The sequence below is a fragment of the Hyposmocoma kahamanoa genome, unplaced genomic scaffold (genome assembly GCF_003589595.1).
Source record: "Hyposmocoma kahamanoa isolate Upper Pololo Valley unplaced genomic scaffold, ASM358959v1 185, whole genome shotgun sequence".
Lineage (NCBI taxonomy): Eukaryota > Metazoa > Arthropoda > Insecta > Lepidoptera > Cosmopterigidae > Hyposmocoma > Hyposmocoma kahamanoa.
In genome coordinates this window covers 3,076,722-3,095,773 of record NW_020653715.1, presented here as the reverse complement: position 1 = coordinate 3,095,773, position 19,052 = coordinate 3,076,722, and the positions used below count along the sequence as shown (strand labels likewise).

Below are 19,052 nucleotides of genomic sequence, written 5' to 3'. Positions count from 1 at the left end.
TCTTCGAATGTAGCTGTTATATACTGTGCCCAGATTTCACGAGACTATTCACATATTCACAAAGAGCGTTGAAATAAATGTCAAATTCCATAATATATTTTTATTATTTTACAGGTAATTAAATTACACTCGAAATCGTCAAATTAAGCACCATTGCTCATTTGTAGGCAGCCTACCCTTAGAAGAATGAGTAAAAATCTCAAAACGTTGCTCTTTGTTAATTTGTGGCCAAGCGTTTGTCTATTATATTTTAAAAAAAAGACAGTTGTTCATATTTATCATTTAAAAATGCATTTAAATATCATAGAGGCAATCTGAAAGGAACAGCAGAACATACCCGTGGATTTTTTGTCGTACGCAGTGTATAAAGTTTTTGTTTCATTATAGTTTTAAACCTTGTAATTAGCAAATTTTGAATATCAACAGCAATCTTATCTCACAAGAACATTAAGTGAATTTGTGCTTCTGTGAAGGCGACTATCAAGACAGCCACTTTTTTATTGTTCCATAATATTACATATATCTATACTTTTCATAAAAAAACTACTATTGTTCTTAACATAAATTACATTTTCATAAATGTAAAGGCTCATAATGTCTATACGTTCTTAAAACTTTTAATTATTTCGAATAAATATTACAGTCGCCATGAATAATACGAGTTTTTCTGTCGAAACTAAACATGTACTGGTTTTCACGTAACCCAGTAATGCAAAGAATATCAATGTAGTTATATAGAATTCATGAATAGATAAATTTGCCTTTCATGCCCTAAATATTTTGAGGCAACACGTTCAATATATAATTATTTAATTTATTATATAATTCACTCAGCCACACATCAACCGATATCAAATGTCCTGTTTTGAAACTGTTAAATTAAAAACTACGTAATTGACGTAAGTAAAGTTTTCTACAAACGTGCAACTATTTGTGGCCTACCGTACACAGTTTATTTCTTCAAAGGTAACTAGTATTCGCATTTAATCAATTTCCAACCTTATGGGTTCCAGTGGATTGGTGTATAATTTATTGTATTTTTTTTCTTCTGGCAACCTTTTTACTAAGATAGGCTATAAGTTTTCTGTAACTAACACGACATGGGCATTGTCTGAAATAAAATTTTTGTTTTGATTTATGACTATTAGAATAAAATAAATCGCACATTGGAAATTACTCTCATGAAACCTGTCACAGTACAAAAGCTAATATTTCATCACTCTAACCCCTACAACATATTCAGGCGCGATCTCTAACATCGTGTTCGTAAAAAGCATAATTGTAAAAAAATCATTCATATAACGTCAAATACACGATTGTGTATTGATATAGACTAGATTCTCATAGAAAACACATTGACCCACGTTGGGTAAAAAATTTTCAATGAAAACAGAACTGTGGCATATTCCCTAAAAATGTATCGATCTTATTGGTCCACATTTCTTTTGAAAACACATTTGGAAATGTTTCGACACAAGAGTGCAAAAAGATATCAAATAAAAACAGGATCATGACATATCAAATTAAAGTGACCATGACGTGCCACACTAAAGTTGTATAGGTCCATGTTGTAAAATTCACCATGAGCTTCTAGTCTATCATCGAACTTATAAATAAATTTCACTCTTTTGCATTGTTTGTTTCAAAACACAGAGTATATTAGTTCAAACCAAAGTGGAACATTCGTTTGGTGTGTTCACAGTTATAAATTTCTTTGAGAGGTGTAAAATTACCACTGTCCTTGTCACTCATTGCAAGTTTTTAAAGAAAAGCCTGTAATTTTATACCTGTCAAAGTAATTTAGGTTTAGAAATGGGAAACAGTTTTACGCTCTTTGTACAGAAAATCACTAACAGTTTCGAGTTACAAAAACGTAGAAGGGAAATTATACTATTTCATGTAGGGTACCGAAAATTTCATATCAATTAAAAATGTCAGTGCGCCCAATCGGAGCACGATCTCAGATCTCATCAGGAAATAAATAGTACACGGTTGAATTTCGGCAGGTGTGGCGCTAAATTAAAAATAAACTTATAATATTCTTCTTAGTGATGTACTCAATAACATTTACAATTGAACAGTGACTTTCTGTACTGCAGCGGCAGAACTTAAAAGTAGGAAAGCAAATAATAGCTTCACCAACATAACAGCCGTACATACTGTAGCACTTCGATACCGCCCGAGGATCAATCATCTGTCCTCAAGTGTCTTGCGTCGTGTACACTTATTGTATTGTCTTTTGCTCGCACTAGGCCGAGTTTGCGATCACCTAAAGAAAAATAACATTTATTAATAATGTAATGTGTCAAAAAAATGGTTATAAAAATGTGGCACATTCTGAAATGACATGGGTAAACGATATTATCTTAGTCGCCAGATATAGAAGGGGAGACTAGCGCAATATCATAGTGGATGGCACAAATTATGGGAGGCCTACACCTAGCAGATGGTGAAGTCGAGCTGCAGATGATGACGGTCTTGAAAGTGAAGATAAAGATAAAGATAAATTTATTTCTGTATAAAAAATATTAACCTAAATACATACATAAATCTTAATAAATAACCTATTATTTACATATATGCGCCAAATTATCGCAAACAATGAAATTATTTTATGTTTACATTACTTTAATTAAGGTTAGTAGTGCCAATTAATCTAGGTGATACCTAAACTAAGTAAAATTGTTTACTTGTGTCTTAGGTATCTAAATTGGTGATTATAGCATAACGGTTAGTCAACATATTTTGTTCAATAACAATAAATTACAATAATACATAAATCTTAATTATAATAGCTGGCGTCTTAATAAATATAAATATATTTATATTACTTAAAAACTGATATAAAATTTTCAGTGTCATTGTAGTTAATTCTTTTTAACCAGTCTTGTACGGTAAGATCACAGTCAATCCAGTGTTTCAATTTCTGAAAGTCGGCAACAGTTTTCGGAAGTGTATAAAATTTGACATTTGACTCTGAACTTGTCAATAGCTTTTAAGTGGTTAATTCACATGAGCACCTTTATATATAGAATTAATGAAAGTAACCGAGGGCATGACTTAGGCCGAAATAAATTTAGATAAATATGTTTCTAAAATTGGTTTTGCTGATAATAAGAGATCATGCCCCGCATATCCCAAGTGCAATACCAGCACAGGGTTTCACATCGCAAAAATGTGAGGGCATTGCCTCCGTCATCCTGAAACGTAAAATTGCGAAGTCCTATGTGCCTGTAGCTTCACCAGCACCCGTGACCTTGAAAACCGGAATACATTAATGCTCACATTACAGCTTGGCGGTAGAAATAGGTTTGGTGGCAATACTTCTTAGAAGTTAAAAAATGTGTGTCGCACCTAGTCGGAGTCGGAGTCGTCGTTGACGCTGGAACGCAGCTTGGAGAGCGTGCGGCGGGTAGCGGGCGTGTCGTCCTCCTCGTCCGACGAGATGACGATGCGCTGGCGCGGCTTCACGCCCGTCGCGCCGCGCGTCATGCGCCGCGACACGCTCGTCTCCGTCTCTGCAACACGGGCTCTATTAGGGGCCTGTCCTCCGGTCGTTCACACCGTCTTACGTTACAATGTCTTCTGCACCGATCTACGTATGACATGAGCCTTTAATCGATGTACGAACTAGACCAATCGGACGGAGGACGGCCGATCGCTAAAAAATGTAACCTAATATACACAGAGATGCTCCTGGATGTCCTAGATTTAGTACAATATTTAAAATTTGCAGCATGAAATTTACTAAAATTCTATGATTAAATGAAATCTGACGATTTCATTTAATCATAGAATTTTAGTAAATTTCATGCTATTGCATGTAGTTACATTTAATTTCATAATATTACATTTAATATAATAATAATTACCTTCTTCCTCCTTCTTGACCTTAGCTTCCTTCTTCGCCTGTTTGGCCTGTTCCTTCTTGTCTAGCTTGGCCTGTTTCAGCGCCTTGCATTTCTCCAGCGTGGGTTTTCCCTCGAGCCCCGCTTGGACTAAAAGTTCCATCATTTTGCCTACGCGCTCTTTGTTCTTCGTGCAACCTGTAAGCAAATAGTTTTTACCTGTCAAATAGAGTTCCCTTTACAAAGCGAATTAACGGGTAAAACGTGATTTCCCTGAAAATATTTATGTTTTTGCAGGCTTTAAGGGATCATACCCACTCATACCACACAATCACATTTAATATGTGTTAAAGGTCTATTTCATTTTAAAATTATATGAATATGCTTATGATACTTTGGTGGGCCATGATGTTTGCATTTGTAAGTCTTATGAGAGCATGCAATCGGAATCATCAACTCGTTACGTCCCAGTGCTGAACAGGGGATCTCTAAAAAGAGTCTGCACTGTGTGCGCTGAATGAAGAGGTCCCGGATTCGATTCCCGGTACGACCAATCTAAGAAATGAACTTTTCTGAATTGGTTCTGGTCAGTCCCAATGTTGAGACCAGTTGACTCAACAATCACATTGTTTGGCAAATAAAAAAAATGTGTGCTCATATAAATATTATTATTATATAATTTTACCTTTTTTACTGTTCCTCGAAGTATGTCCCCGAGAGTGTCCATTGATAATACTATTATTATAGTTCACTGGGATGGCATAACGCGTGGAACTCACCTTCCACCAGCTTCTTGTAGTCGAAGCGGATGCCCGCGGCCTTGCAGAACTTCTTCATGTCGGTGATGCCCGGCTCGCGCAGCTCGGGCGGCACGGGCGGCCGGCCGCGCTTGCCCGGGGTGGCCGCCAGAGAGGGGGACTTGGGCACCTTCGGCCGCCCGGGGCCCTTCTTCAGGGGCGCGTCCTGCAGCATCAGAACGATTCTCTCTTTTGGTCCACATTTTATAAAACCCGCAGGACAAAACGACTGCACGTACAAAAGCCCGACAGGATTGGCTTGCTATTTTCCATGCGGTATTATATAGTCAATGATAATTAATTTGACATGTCGTCACCTTAGAGAGGAACTCTCACATACGCAAATTCACATAATTCGTTCTTACTGATTTTCATTGAATAAAAACTTATAAACTTCTTGCTCAAATATATTATTAAAGTAATATAGTAATATATCTAATGAAAGAAAGAAAAAAAAAAGGTATAATTTAACTAATTAAAATGCTAACTACAAGCATTATGGCGTTTACTACATTTTGCACCACATTTTTATCTTCGCCCTGAAAAATTACATAGACTGATGTCTATTACGAGAATTACGAGATATTCACTCTAAGACGACGACATACAGAACGTTATATTTATTTTAATTGAATATCATGATGTTTTGTTACTACCATGATATAGTAGCCACGTTGAGGCAACAGACACTGGTTCGAGTCCAGCCAGATCGAAGGATCTTTTCTTTTTATTTCGTCGATCTTTGTATCAATTCAGACATTTAGTTATATTATATGACATATAGGAGGCGCTGTAATCCATTCCTGTTAATAATATTTAACATACCTCGTCAGTGTCGTCCGAATCGCTGCCTTCAGAGTCGCTTTCGTCCGACGATGAAGAGTCCACCGTCGTCACCTATTATCAAAAAAAAAATAGTTAATCCTCTCTCCTTTCGTTCTCTTTCCTCATAATCTTAATAATGGTCTGTCACAACCGCGACACTGTAGCCTCTGCCAGGGAGGTTCTGAGGTAAGTGCGCTCTGATGTAAGCGAATGACTCGTAATTGTCGGTAGGAATAAATGTGGTATAGCGCCGGCTCACCTCGCTGGTGAGGATGCCCCGGGCCTGCAGCTTGGCGGCGGCCAGCTTGGCGGCGGCGGCCTTCTGCGCCGCGATCTGCGCCGCCTGCGCCGCCAGCCGCTCGCGCTCGGCGTTGGCGTCGTAGTAGTTGAACAGCACCTCGGTGGCCACGGGCACGTCGCCGAAGTACACCTCGTTGGGGATGTGTGACGACTCCAGGCAGTCGTCGCTCCATCGCCTGCGCGTCCGACGTATAGTAGATTGTACAACAAGTGCACAAAACGCGACATTTTACCCGAGACGAGTTTACTTAAGTCGAGGGTAAAATGGGTTTTATGAACGAGTTATACACTCTGCTTTTCACTTCGATTGCGAGGAAATTAAACAACAATATTACAAATAAACGATTATTTAATTGAAATTGAATGTAAAATTACAACAATTAGACATATTTAATGTGATGTTTTTTTTTATTTTATGCACTAGAGCATAAAATCCTATTTCATGCATTCCAGCATAAAATCCTATTTTATGCAGCCTACACCTAGCATAAATACGAACTTTTGAAAAGTGAAAAATATTTTTCATCACACTTGCACGTAAACATATAAAACCTTGACTTGCATATAAAACCCTCGGGCTTTTTTCTTTCTATTAAAACCATGGTAGGTAACGAGTTTTTTAAAATTTGTAGCACGACACATTTCCTCAAATAGGTCAGGTTCAAGTTCAAGCAAGGAAGTTACTTAAGTTCAAAATTAAAATATTCGCTTAAAATGTTATCTGAACAGAAATTTTATTGCATTTCAGCCACATACTCCATAAATACTTTTTATTAAGCATTTCTTTTAATTGATTTTAATTATTTTCTGTTAAAAATTTAGCAAATTTTTTTACAATCCATCTCGACTGTATGCGTCTTCGCTGTTTACAACATTTTAGTTCGCGTTGTGCTAATTGGCCATCTGTTGATAAAAACTAAAACAAAAAATCCGCCATTTTCAAGAACCATTGTTGTGTTGTGAACCATATTTACAAATGTCATGAAAATGTCATTGTATGTATCACGGACGGTGAATAAAATACCAAACTCAAGTTATTAAAGCCCTCAGCCTTCGGCTTCGGACTTCTTATGGCCCCTCGTTGGTAATTACTTATTTACCGCCATTGATACACAATGTATTATAAAACCTAAAACAGGCTCCCCCGAATTTTTTTTTCGAAATGGCGCTTGTGCTCTTTCTATAAAACAACGAAGATAAGTTCGTTTCTTGCAATAAAACTTTAACAAAAGAAATGGAGGCAATAATCAATTGAAAATGCAACTGTTTGGCTGACTGTTACGGTAATTATGTATTTGAAATTCGTATTATTTATTTCACTTGAGTTATAATGAGGCCTTAATTACTGTAAGTCTCGTTTTAGTTATACTGTATTTGAAAAATGTGTGTTTTACGGAATAAATGATTATCTAATTCTATTTGAATACTTTTTTTAAGATAACTGGTGGTAAGCGACACGCCTGTCCATAGCAATTGCAGTGCCACTCAGAGCTTTAAATCGCAAAGATCTGAGGGGCACTACCATTGCGCCAAGTTGAAATGTACCATGTGCCTCTCAAAATCGAAATACAGTAATGCTCCCATTACTGCTTGACGGCAGAAATAGGTAAGGTGGCAGTACTTCCCTGGACGAACTGTTTCACAAGGAGTTCTGCTGCTACTAAAATTAATACTTAATAATACTAGTCTCACCTTCTAAACTGTATCCCTGAGAAGTCCTTCCTAAAGGGCCGTATGGCATACTGGTAGCCCGTGGCCCGAGGCCTCGCGACGACTGGCGCGGGCCGCGGGGCCGCACCACGCATTTGTGCCACGGCGCCAGGCATGTTGGGAGACAGTTTTGTGGGGGTCATGCCGGGGGGCTTCGGCTTGTTCGTTGAACCTTTTGGTCGGCCACGTTTCTTCGGCTGCAAGTATAAATTACAAGTTATGAAAGAAACCCAGTCGACTGCCAAGTATTTGGCATAGGAATAGATAAAACACAGCTTATAGAAGCGATCACGTAATCGAAATGATCTAATATAATCGAGGAGAGTCAGTACAAAATCCGATAAGTCACATTTTGATCTTCGAATTAAAATTGTTCCCGTACTAACACGGTTCATTTTGCTTGGGTGGAACGGCACGGTTTTATAACAGAATTTCTTTTTTACAAACAATATTAAAGCCATTTGAAAAAAGTATGTCGTACAGTACACGTCTTCTATTTAGTTGCAATGGATACTAAAAAAAATATTCGTTTATGTAAAGTACCTTCTGAATACAGCTGTTGTGGGTTTCCCACAAGCAAAATAAGCGCCTTGGCGTCGAGTTGGGGATACCAGCCCGTTACACCAAAGTTTTCTTGTAAAATTTCGAGGTAAGTTTGTGTTTTTTTTTTCTATAAAATATTTTTAGGAATTGCGTTTTCACACCACATAACAGTCAGTGTATATCTTCACTATATCGACACATCCGTAGAACAAAGGTCTATGTGCAAGGCTACTTATTCTCAGGACATAGTACATTTCGTTCGTTCTTCTTCGCTGTGAATGTCAGATCGACTATTGTTCAATTTTATAATTTCCGAAACGAAACAAGATATATAAATTCTCAAAACACCTTTACGTAGGCCTTAGTTTAAATAATGAAATTATTCTGTAACGTACTTATTCTCTTTTCGCTATATAATCACATCGGACTCTGTTCTTCGGATGAGTCGATATATTTTTCGAAAGTGATTGCCTCAACACTTTTTAAAGCCAGTCGATATATTTTTCGAAAGTGATTGCCTCAACACTTTTTAAAGCCATTTATTTTTTAATTTTATAGATAAGGTACATCAACAGTAGTACTCTTAAATAACAGTGTAACTTTACGTTAGGATTGTACTTATATGTCTACCTATTAGACGTACACAGCATTTAATGTAATGATATAATAATAAGCAACAAAAAGAACAAAGAACTTATGAAATTACTGGGGAAACGATTCGAGAATGTTATTTATGAAAAATAGTTTAAAAAAGTAAGAAGTTTTGTACGTTTCTATGAATAATTTATCCAACCTGAATAACATCCACTAAATGCTGGTTCAAAATACGTTTCAAATATATATAATATGTATATTTGAAATATATATAATATTTCAAACATAATGCGACGAATCCATTCAATGAAACTAGATAAAATTAGAACAAAAATTTATCAGACTTATCGGCTTTGGCTCAAAGACTCCTCAATTAAGAAAAACAATTAGTTGTTCAACAACTGACAACACCGAAGTGTAATGTCTTGATACGTGTGGAGGCAAAGCGACTTACCTCTGAACCAGGTGTGGACACTTTAATGACGCCTGGTTTCGAAACGTCCGGACTGTTGAATGGCTTTTTCTCCTCTTGGCTGCAACATACAGCATACATATTAAAATGTAGCCCAAACAGTATTTTTTGTTATACGAAGACATTGCACAATTAGGGAAAGTAACTTTTCTAAATGTGCTATGTTCTGGGTCGCCTGCGCTATGCCCCTGTAATTAATTTCTTTATTCGGGTAGTCATAGGTTCTAAATCATAGTTTCCTAGTCCTAGGGCGGTAAGGGCCTCGGAAGCAAATGGGGGAGTTGATGTTGTTTTTTTTTTTTTTTTTTTTTTTTCCTGGCAGGTACTGTTGGAGGTGTTACCGCATTTGAAAAAAAGACCTGAATAATTTATATAAAGCACACTAGAATTTTTTTTTAATTTTTAGCGGGCGGTGAGCTAAAATGTTTGGGAACCTATGTTCTAAATGATCAAGCTACTTTTTTCTTTGATAATTATCTCATCCGATATATCTTCTTCCTATCCTTATCCCATGCTAGGTGGGGTCGGCACAACATGTATTTTTCTTCCACTCTCCCCTATAAGCCGTTTTTTTTCCGCCATTTCCATACTTACACCTTTCCTATCCATGTCATCTTTCACACAATCCATCCATTTTTTCTTTGGCCTTCCTTTCCCCTTATATTATTATTTCTAGAAGCGCTGCAACCACGCGACAGTCGCGCTGCTGCAGTGCGTCTAGAATTGTATGAAAAGTGACAGTCGCGCGGCCACCACGCGGCCGCCGTGTGGCTGCAGCGCTGCTGCAACGCGGCTAACAGCGGCTAAAATGAACGCGCCCTTATATCCGTCCACATTCATACCTAACACTCTTCTCGTCACATAACATTCCTTGCGCATGACACGTCCATAACTATATAATTATATCCGATATATATATCCAAAAATGATCCAAGCTGATTCATAGTTTCGTTTCTTTATTTTTTTACTTAAAATGACAGTGATGGAACTAAATAAACACGAAGAAATATCTTTGGAAAAATTACTTGCTTTGTGATTTTTTTTAGATTGATTTTTGACGTTTGGAAACGTCTCTGATACAAACACATAACACGACATTGGTACCTTTCGTTGTTCCAATTCATTTTGTACATATCAAGGTGTATTTATCGAAATAATCATCTTAATAATTATAAACGATATTCGAACTCTGGCCCTGCACTTTAATTCTCCGTGTAACGTCCGTCCAAAACAATTACTTTGAAATAAGTAATACTCGACCAAGTTACAAGACGCATGATGCGAATGAAGCATCATGCTTGACATTGCCTTTTAATTGAATCGAATATTACGTATTTGACAGTAATTGCTTCGGACGAATGTTGGACGGACAATGAGGTAGACCTCCTGGTTTTGAGACGAGGCAGTTGGTGTGGCTACGTAAAGCATTACTTTATTCGTTTAATAAAAAATATATATTTTAACTGTAAACTGGTAAAATTTAATTTTTATTTCAAAATTAAAAGTTTGAACGTAAATTGTCTGAAATAAATTATTTTTATTTTTATTTCTATCAAATCAAATAGGCTACGACAATGCGCGGTGCTTTCGAGATTGAGATGCTACAACATGGACACCTAGCGTATGCTCTTTACTTTATTTGTACATAATTACATTAGTTCTAAATGACACTGTCACTCTTAATTTTGTGTGAAAATTCACATGTACATTTGTTATTACAAATGTCTAATATTACCTCTTTTCCGGCGTGACGCAGGCATCCACGGGGCGCGGCAACTCGCAGACTTTTTCGACAGAGCCTTCAGGTTTAGCATCTACAAAAAATGATAAATATAGCTAAGAAAAAATTTCCATGAAATAATACCTTTTGCTGATAAACACCATGTAAGACGATATTAGCTTCTGGGTTATGAATATCATTTCGATAGCTCCAATGAACACTACGGCCACTTAAGTTTTGGACCTGTTACAGAACAACAAAAACAAAAAACTTTTCTTTTTGTTTTTTGGTTATATCTTTCACAAAATTCAGGCAGCGCAATATTAGTAAATAAATATGGCCGTTTAAAAAATAACTGAACAAAAAATAAAGGCGTAGTGTTTGATTGGAGGTATCGATTTTCTAAAATTGGTTCTAGCACAAAATCCTTCAAAAACTTTGTTTTTGTGGTCACAATAACGAGAAATTGAAATTTGCCTACCATTTAAGGAAGTGTATATAAAATTTTCGGGTTTCGCTTTATTTAAAGACAAAAAGGTAACATTTGAAACCAATAGCATAACAATAAATAAATATTAGACAACATCACATACGTTGTTCTGATCCCAAAGTAAGTAACTAAAGCACTTGTGTTATGGAAATCGGAAACATAAATGGTACGACAAACGCCCAGACCCGAGACAATATAAAAAAGACAACTTTCTACATTGACCTAGCCGGGGATCGAACCCGGAATCCCAGAGACGGCGAAACCATGAAAACCGGTCTGCAAGCCACTCGACCACGGATGTCGTCAAATATTAAATATATTTCAACCATTATCAACTCATTATACTCCTCAAGCGAGGTCCGCCACACTGGCCCAATGCGGGTTGGGGCTTCACACGGTTTCCGAGTGCTGTGAACCTTCTTCGACGTGCAGGTTTCATCACGAACATATAATAATAATAATAACGCACACACTCAACAACGTCTCGCACTAGGGAAGCCCTGTGTCGCGGGTGCCATCGACACACACATACACAACCACAATTTACACCCAAACTCTAAAATTATTAAACCCAAAATGTAGGCCATGCGAATATTTCTCCCGGCCCGGGAATCGAACCTGGGACCTCTGCGTGGCAGTCCGGCATGGTAACCGTTCGGCCACGGAGGCAGTATACATATAGTTGTTTTCCTTCACCGAAAAAATTAAATTCCGAGGAACTCGGAAGAGGAGCCCAGATTCGAACTTCGAGCCCTTTTTTTTCAACCAAAATTCTACTAATTGATGACAAAGAACCTATAAATGTGTAAATTTGCGGGATTGTGTAAATATCACATGTAAATAGGCAGTCATGTAAATACCACTATGACGGCCACAGAAGCGAAGTTTTCGGGGTACTTGTAGCTAGAAACCAATATTATCAAAACAGAACCTCTTTGAAATCTTGTTACATAGATCTAAAGGTGTGGATATGTTTTTAGTAATAATAAAATTTTATAACATGCTTAGAAAATTGTACCAACCTGCTGGTTTCTCACAGGGTTTCTCAATATTCGGTTGTCCTTCATCTAAAAAAATACAAGTAACTAGATTTAATATAATGTCGTCTCTTTTTAATTTCAATAGTTATTCTCGATTTTTCAATCATAACATACTGTAGTGCATCTGAAATGTTTTTGTTAGCATGTATAAACCAGTTAGCTGCTGTGCATTTAAAGAGGGTTTCTTCTCTTAGACAGAGAGTGCTAGACAGTACTAAAAGCATTATAGCTGTTATAGCTCGCAGTTGCGACTCGTCCATACTACGACATTGGATCTTAGTTATTAATAAGTAATCGTATTTATTGTATCTAATAATTTGTTAATGATTTTTAATTCGTTTTTTTTTTGTCTTTCTATTGGATTTGTTATATCTGAAAGAAATGCTTATTATTATTATAGTTATCACTATTTAATTTTTAAGCACTTAAACATAGACCTATTGAATATTAGCTGCGATACAACTGAATGTTCGGTAGCACGCTTTTAATCAAAATTAATAATATTCATTTATTCTTTGAACGAACATTGAAATGAATGAACGAACATTCATTTATTACAGCAATTTTTAAACTTAAGTTAGTGGAAGGTATAATGGCCACATTGTCAAAGAGTGTCAACGTTAGCAAATTGGGCGTTGATAAATTTCCATAAATTTTGTCAAATTGTACATATTGCTCTAAACGTTTGCCATTAAAATATTGATACTTGTCAGTGAGATTAGTAATGTTGCAGAAGAAAACTCGATAAGCATTCCCAATCGCGTTTAAGATTTACTATTGAATCCAGTTTATTTCATCGTAAAAACTGTAGAATTAATTTTGTTCTAATGAATGATATTACTCTTTTATATTACTTTCTATGTTTATTATCTCTAATACTTCGACTGAACGACTTGTATCCATACAGACATACAGGAAAATCATTGCTGTAGTACTAGATACCACAGTGTTATCATTCAATAAAAAAAATTAAATAATTTACGCGTTTATTACAATCATCACCCTATTATACGACCCGCTGCTGGGCACGGGTCTGTTCCTAGGAGAGTTTAGGCTTTAGTCTGCTACGTATATCTTAATTGGGTAAGATTTCATAAATTTTTCAGGAATTGTGTGCCGTTATCGACACGAAGGTTCGTCACGATACTTTATCGTTAGCTAGAAATAACTGCTAATAAACATTCACAAATGTTATGTGATTTAGAAATTAAAGACATGAATCCACTCGTATTCAAACTGTTGACCTTTTATTGAGAAACAATTTTTTTCTCACCTATGGTAACACAGTGAGAAATACTTGTTTCTCACTTACGATTATCGATTATAACTTTAAAGTTACAAAATGGAATTATGCATTCTATTCAATGTACCTTTATTTTGTAATTGAATAGGCTTTTGGGCAGCGTCCATTGGTTTTTGGGAGGCATCTGAAACCAACCAATTCCTGTTTAGAGAACCTGAAATCAAACAATTATTTAGTACACTTAACATATGAACAAAATGAGAAAGTTAAAAGATTAAATTAAAAGTTCTTTGCGAGGTAACTTAAATATAAGTATTATAAGTGTTTATTACATCATTTGATTGATAAATAAATAATAAATTCGGGAAGATGTTAAAGCATCTTTATCAACATTAGAACAAGTATTAAAGAGCCCAGCTACATAACTGATTATGACAATTCAGGAAGTTCAACCCCATGATATTGATGTTCTATCCTTCCGCTCAGTGTTGCATTAGCAATACTGAGCAGAACTCAATAGAATTAGTGGGTAATAATTATTATTACCCACTAATTCTATTGAGTATCAACAGTTTGATAGTGTACATTTTTCACAGATAATTAATTATTACAAACAATTATAAAATGGCAAAGCTTCCTCCTTGTACATATAGTTGTATTTCTAGGTTCTTTAGATACTAAATTCCCATTAGGTAAACAAATAAGTAAGTTATCAAAATGGCTCAGTTCCTTACTGTGCTCGATTTAAAAAGTACGAAACTATCAGACGTATAGTCTGTCTTTTTTGAAGATGGAGTAAAATGACATTTGTAGGGTTGCCAGTTTTCATAAAATTTTAAATAGTGATGTAGTTGTTGTCGATAAGTTTATCGAGAGATTGTGAAAGAAGATTAAATTTTGCCAAAAATGACTGCATTGTGAATGTTACGCCATTCTAATTATTACTAATTGCGTTGTTGCCTTGTTTATTCTTATTTTGATAGTTAGTCTACTAGTATTGAAATAAACTTTATTCATAATACATTTCAAACGGAATAGACGGATTTAATTATCTACATTGAATTGAAATGAAACTTTAAAATATGTTTTCTCTTTGTATTTTACGTTAACATAGTTCTAAATACAGTGTGTGTATGTATGAACTTATAAAAACTGCAATTCACGGCAATTCAAGTAACCTTGTACTCAGGTCGACGATGATTCAAATGAAAAAAGTTCGGCTTTTATTCCGTAAGCGTGACCAATATTCAGTCGACAGTCGATAGAATATTTATCAACTGCAATCACTGTTGCGCAATGAACAGTCATTTCGCTCCGTCTTCAAAAAAGACACGACTATACAAACCGGCAGATAATAATATTATATATAATAATAAAGCACACACTCAACATAGCCCCGCACTAGAGAAACCCTGGGTCGCGGATGCCATGGACATGGACAAACACATAGACAACAACAAATTACACCTAAACTCACAGATTGCTTTACTTCAATTACTTTCACAGTTTAATAACAAATTTAAAACAAAATAGAAAGCTTTGTCATCTCTTTATAAGATACGTGTTTGAGAAATTAAGGCATCGATATGGCATTTTGCCTTGGAGTAATAATAATAATAATAATAATAATAATAAATTTATTTATTTAGGCATAAATCCCATTAATTTACAAAATTACATATAATTAAATTTAATGCGGCCAATATTAGTAAAAACGTGCCGTATGATTGAATTTGAATTTGGAACTGTCAAAAAAGTGATATACCAATAGTAGAATCAGTTGTTTATACTTCAGCGCTTAGCCGGAAAGATTTACTATCAAATTCAGTTTATTTCATACGTATAATTGTAAGTCAATGCATACGTGTATTTAAATTCATTATAAAATAATAACACTATAGAAAAATTTAATTAATTTGATTTTACTATTACACTATTACATTTTATATTATTTTCTACATTTATTATCTGTAATATTTTGACTAAGGGACTTGAATTCAACGTTATGAAATAAATAAATTAAAAAAAAACAGAATATCAATAAGACCAGCCTGTCATTAATGGACAGCTGTGAGCCGTTATTACTTCCATAGCAAAGCCGAAATGTTGTATTTAAAATACATATTAAATGGCGCTAATTGAGGTGCATATAAGCTGCTAAATTTCTCATGTAATTTACGAACTAATACCATAAAGGCAATGTAGAATTAAAGTCATAAGTAAATTTGTATAGAAAATACGTACTGCGAGCTTTGTCCACATCAGTTCTATGATCGTCAGGTTTAAATATATCCGTCTTTATCTTTATTTTCGGTTGATCCAAATCTCCTCCCTACAAGAAAACAAATGGTTTAGTAAAAATATATCAAACTGTGGGTTTATTGTGATTATCAGCCAGGACCAAAAATTTTAAAGAGCAGGAATTGTCTTAGTTTTGATTGTTTTTCGGGACTTACATTTGCCCAGGAGCGAGTTTTGTATTGGAAGGCTTTGTATCTCTAGAAGTACAGAGGCATCTCATTCACTTTGAGGCAGAAACAATAATTTCTGCTCTCATGTAGTTTATGCTTATTAAAAACGAAAACAAAAGTAGCAGTCTGTTTCTATTACCAGGTACATTACATTAAACTAACATTAAAGAAACGCAAGTAGTTCAATTTTCAGATATGTTGGCAAGCCCATTGTTAATACCATCTCACTAACATTGGCTTAAAATGTATAGCTCTGAGCATTTCTACCCAAATATACTTACCCTTCTGTCTTTCATATGTTGTGGTTAAAACCTTGTTGCAGCTAGTATTAAGGACATAATTATTGGTTCAAAAAGAGTGGGCATTTAATGTATTCGTCTCACTTATTTTAGTAAACCACATAATATTTGTAACTGATTTTAGAATGCTATTTCACATTGTATCAATGACCTCCAGAAATAAATAATTTGTAAAAAAAATAATTTGTAAAAATTGTAAAAGCGTTTTACAAATTTAAGGTCACATTTTCATAAGAACAAATTTATTTGTGCTGCACACTTCAGTTTTTGCACAAGTTATGCTCGGCATTACTTTTATATGACCTGTTTAACTATAAATGGGACCTAATTTGTAGAGCAGGAACACAGAATACAGTTGTTACTATTTTTGGTATATCTTTTATATAGAGTACTCACCATCATCTCTTCAGGGTGCGGTCGTTTTTGTGCATCGGTTGGCTCTAGTTTGATCTCAGGTTTTAGTTGCTTGACATCTAGTGGCTTTTGTGTATCCAAAGGAGGCAACAAATGTGGCTGTGGTGGCCATGCTGCTTTATGTACTACTACATCCCCATAGCCTTGTACTGAAATTTTTGTTGTTAATAATAACTATAATTTTTTAAAAGATATATTTGAAGATCTACATGTATAGATAGTCTACAAAGAAAATAGACAAGAATAGATAGATAGGAATGATTAAGAAACAAGTTATAAAACAACAAATCAATAAACTTTGCTCTATGTTGGGTTTAAAATACTTTATTATTCAAGTTCTTAGGTTTTCGCAATTGTTACACATAGCAAATGAAACTATTTTTCCGGATTTAAGTTATTATATAAGTTAAGTTATTATATAGCGTATATTTGATTTTTCAAATAAACCGATGTTTTGGGCACTTTACAGGTCCCATGGTCACGGTTGACATCGTTGGCAACCGTGACCATTTCAAACAACATCAGTTTGTTTGAAAAAACAAATATACGCGATTTAAATCCCGAAAAATAGTTTCATTTCCTATACTTTATTAAACTTTTGCTTTTTTGTTGAAAATATAGCATTCATAATTTTTTTTATAATATCAAGTTACAGGACGAACAAGTTGTGCGCCTGATAGTAAGCTACACGCCTGTCCATAACAATTGCAGTGTCCTAAGAGCTTTAAATCGCAAAGACCTGAGGGGCACTGCCACTGCACCTATCACCCTGAGACATAAGTTGACATGTCCCATGAACATCAAAACCATTACAATAAAACTATTATTATTAAAATCATATTAATAATAATGTGAGAATTAGAGCAGAGATTGAAAAACAGGCATAATATATACCTAAGCGTTAACCTATTGCATGTCCTAGTGACATAACCGTATGTCTCCTGGTTTGTAATGGTTTTGGTAAAATTTTGTTACTCATTTCTATAAATTAAAAAATTGTTAAAGACAACAACTGCAACGGCGTTTTATTGTGGTAGCTCTAGGATGCTACATTACAAAAATCTTTAAGGACACTGTGTATCAGACACAGAGTGGATAATATACTCTTTCTGAAATTCCGGAATTAAAAAGAAAACGCTATTACTAAGTTTTTGGTAAATATATCCTGCCTATTTGAATGTGTTAAGGCTTACCATTTAAAGAAAAAAGTAGAATAAACCAAGTAAATACATACCCATATGAGTTTGAGCCATGTGCAATTGAGCCTGAGGCTGCTGGGGAAAAGTCTGGTGATGTGGATAGTTCTGGTGAGCTGGTGGAGCGTATGACAGATTCTGGGGGGCATAGCCCCCAGGAGGCGGAGGCCCGTACGCCGCAAACGCGTCTGGAGGCGGGTAGTGCGTATTATAAGCCCCTGCGTACGGCTGGTACGGTATTTGATGACCATTATCTAGAATAAACATTCAATATGAAAACAAACAACTTATAACTTGTCCATTTTAGTATTCCATGATAGCAAAATAGTCAAAAATACAACGTACCGATGTAATTGAGCGGCAAACCGTTCCCTTGCACGACTCCGTGTCCCGGCTCCTCCATCCGCAACCGCTTTTGGCTCATCGCTCGCTCCGCCTCATAATTCATCTTGGTAACTAAAAACATAAAGCACTAGTACAAGAACCACTTCTCAACACTTCAATACACATCTCCGCGTAGTTCTTGCTACAAAATTGAGCCTATTACAGTTCGCGTTTGCCTTGACAGACGCCAACCGGACGCCAGTACAAAACACAGGTTATAATGCAAACAGAAGCGTACCTTTGTTGCTCGCTGATTGTTATTGATTTTACTTATTACAACCACTTGGAGGCTTGCCCGCGGTAGTTTGGTACATAATAAAGCACGTTATCGAGTCAAAGGAACTGTTGCATACAAAATATGCATCAAATTATTGCTCTAATGACAGAAAAATTAGAAAAAAACACACAAGTGAAGCGGAGTTGGTGTATTTTTTTTCTCATTCTTTAATTTTTTTGTACAAAACATGGCAATACCAGTTGCTATTTACGAAGACCTGTGAAAAACTGTCAAAAGTGTCTTCATTAAAATTAAATACTACTTCAATCGTAAAGCAACATTTCAGCTAGTTCTTTGAGTTAATTGAGCTGCAGAACCTAGTAACGTAGTAAGTATGGGTGAGAAAATTTTATGTTAGTAATTCTGATTTGTTACTTTCAAACATACTCCGTAAACGTATTAATGGTCCATTCACATTATTCGTGCATT

General features: G+C 35.5%; 1 protein-coding gene across 2 annotated transcripts; it reads right to left on the bottom strand.

Annotated features, from left to right (window-relative positions):
- Window positions 1–1,547: 1,547 nt before the first annotated feature.
- Window positions 1,548–18,412, bottom strand: LOC113226256 (HIRA-interacting protein 3-like). 2 transcript variants are annotated; one of them, XM_026458819.1, is made up of 15 exons: window positions 18,308–18,412; window positions 18,001–18,216; window positions 16,749–16,915; window positions 15,827–15,914; window positions 13,710–13,796; window positions 12,322–12,366; window positions 10,825–10,903; window positions 9,072–9,150; window positions 7,463–7,677; window positions 5,730–5,946; window positions 5,471–5,542; window positions 4,628–4,811; window positions 3,873–4,046; window positions 3,355–3,518; window positions 1,548–2,269 (listed from the first exon to the last, which is right to left on the bottom strand). In XM_026458819.1, exons 1-14 carry the CDS (start codon window positions 18,408–18,410, stop codon window positions 3,355–3,357), a joined length of 1,890 nt encoding a protein of 629 aa, XP_026314604.1. In that variant the 5' UTR covers window positions 18,411–18,412; the 3' UTR covers window positions 1,548–2,269. The 2 variants fall into 2 exon arrangements, with proteins under 2 accessions (XP_026314604.1, XP_026314605.1); XM_026458820.1 differs by having other exon boundaries at window positions 13,710–13,766.
- Window positions 18,413–19,052: the final 640 nt, after the last annotated feature.

Bases quoted from the DNA above. Each gene is read 5' to 3' on its own strand.
- LOC113226256 (XM_026458819.1), bottom strand. From the start codon at position 18,410: ATGAATTATGAGGCGGAGCGAGCGATGAGCCAAAAGCGGTTGCGGATG. The intron at 10,904-12,321 runs GTTGGTACAATT...CATTTTTTGTAG, and splicing joins ACCCTGTGAGAAACCAGCAG to ATGCTAAACCTGAAGGCTCT. The intron at 4,047-4,627 runs GTGAGTTCCACG...ATTTGCTTACAG, and splicing joins CTACAAGAAGCTGGTGGAAG to GTTGCACGAAGAACAAAGAG.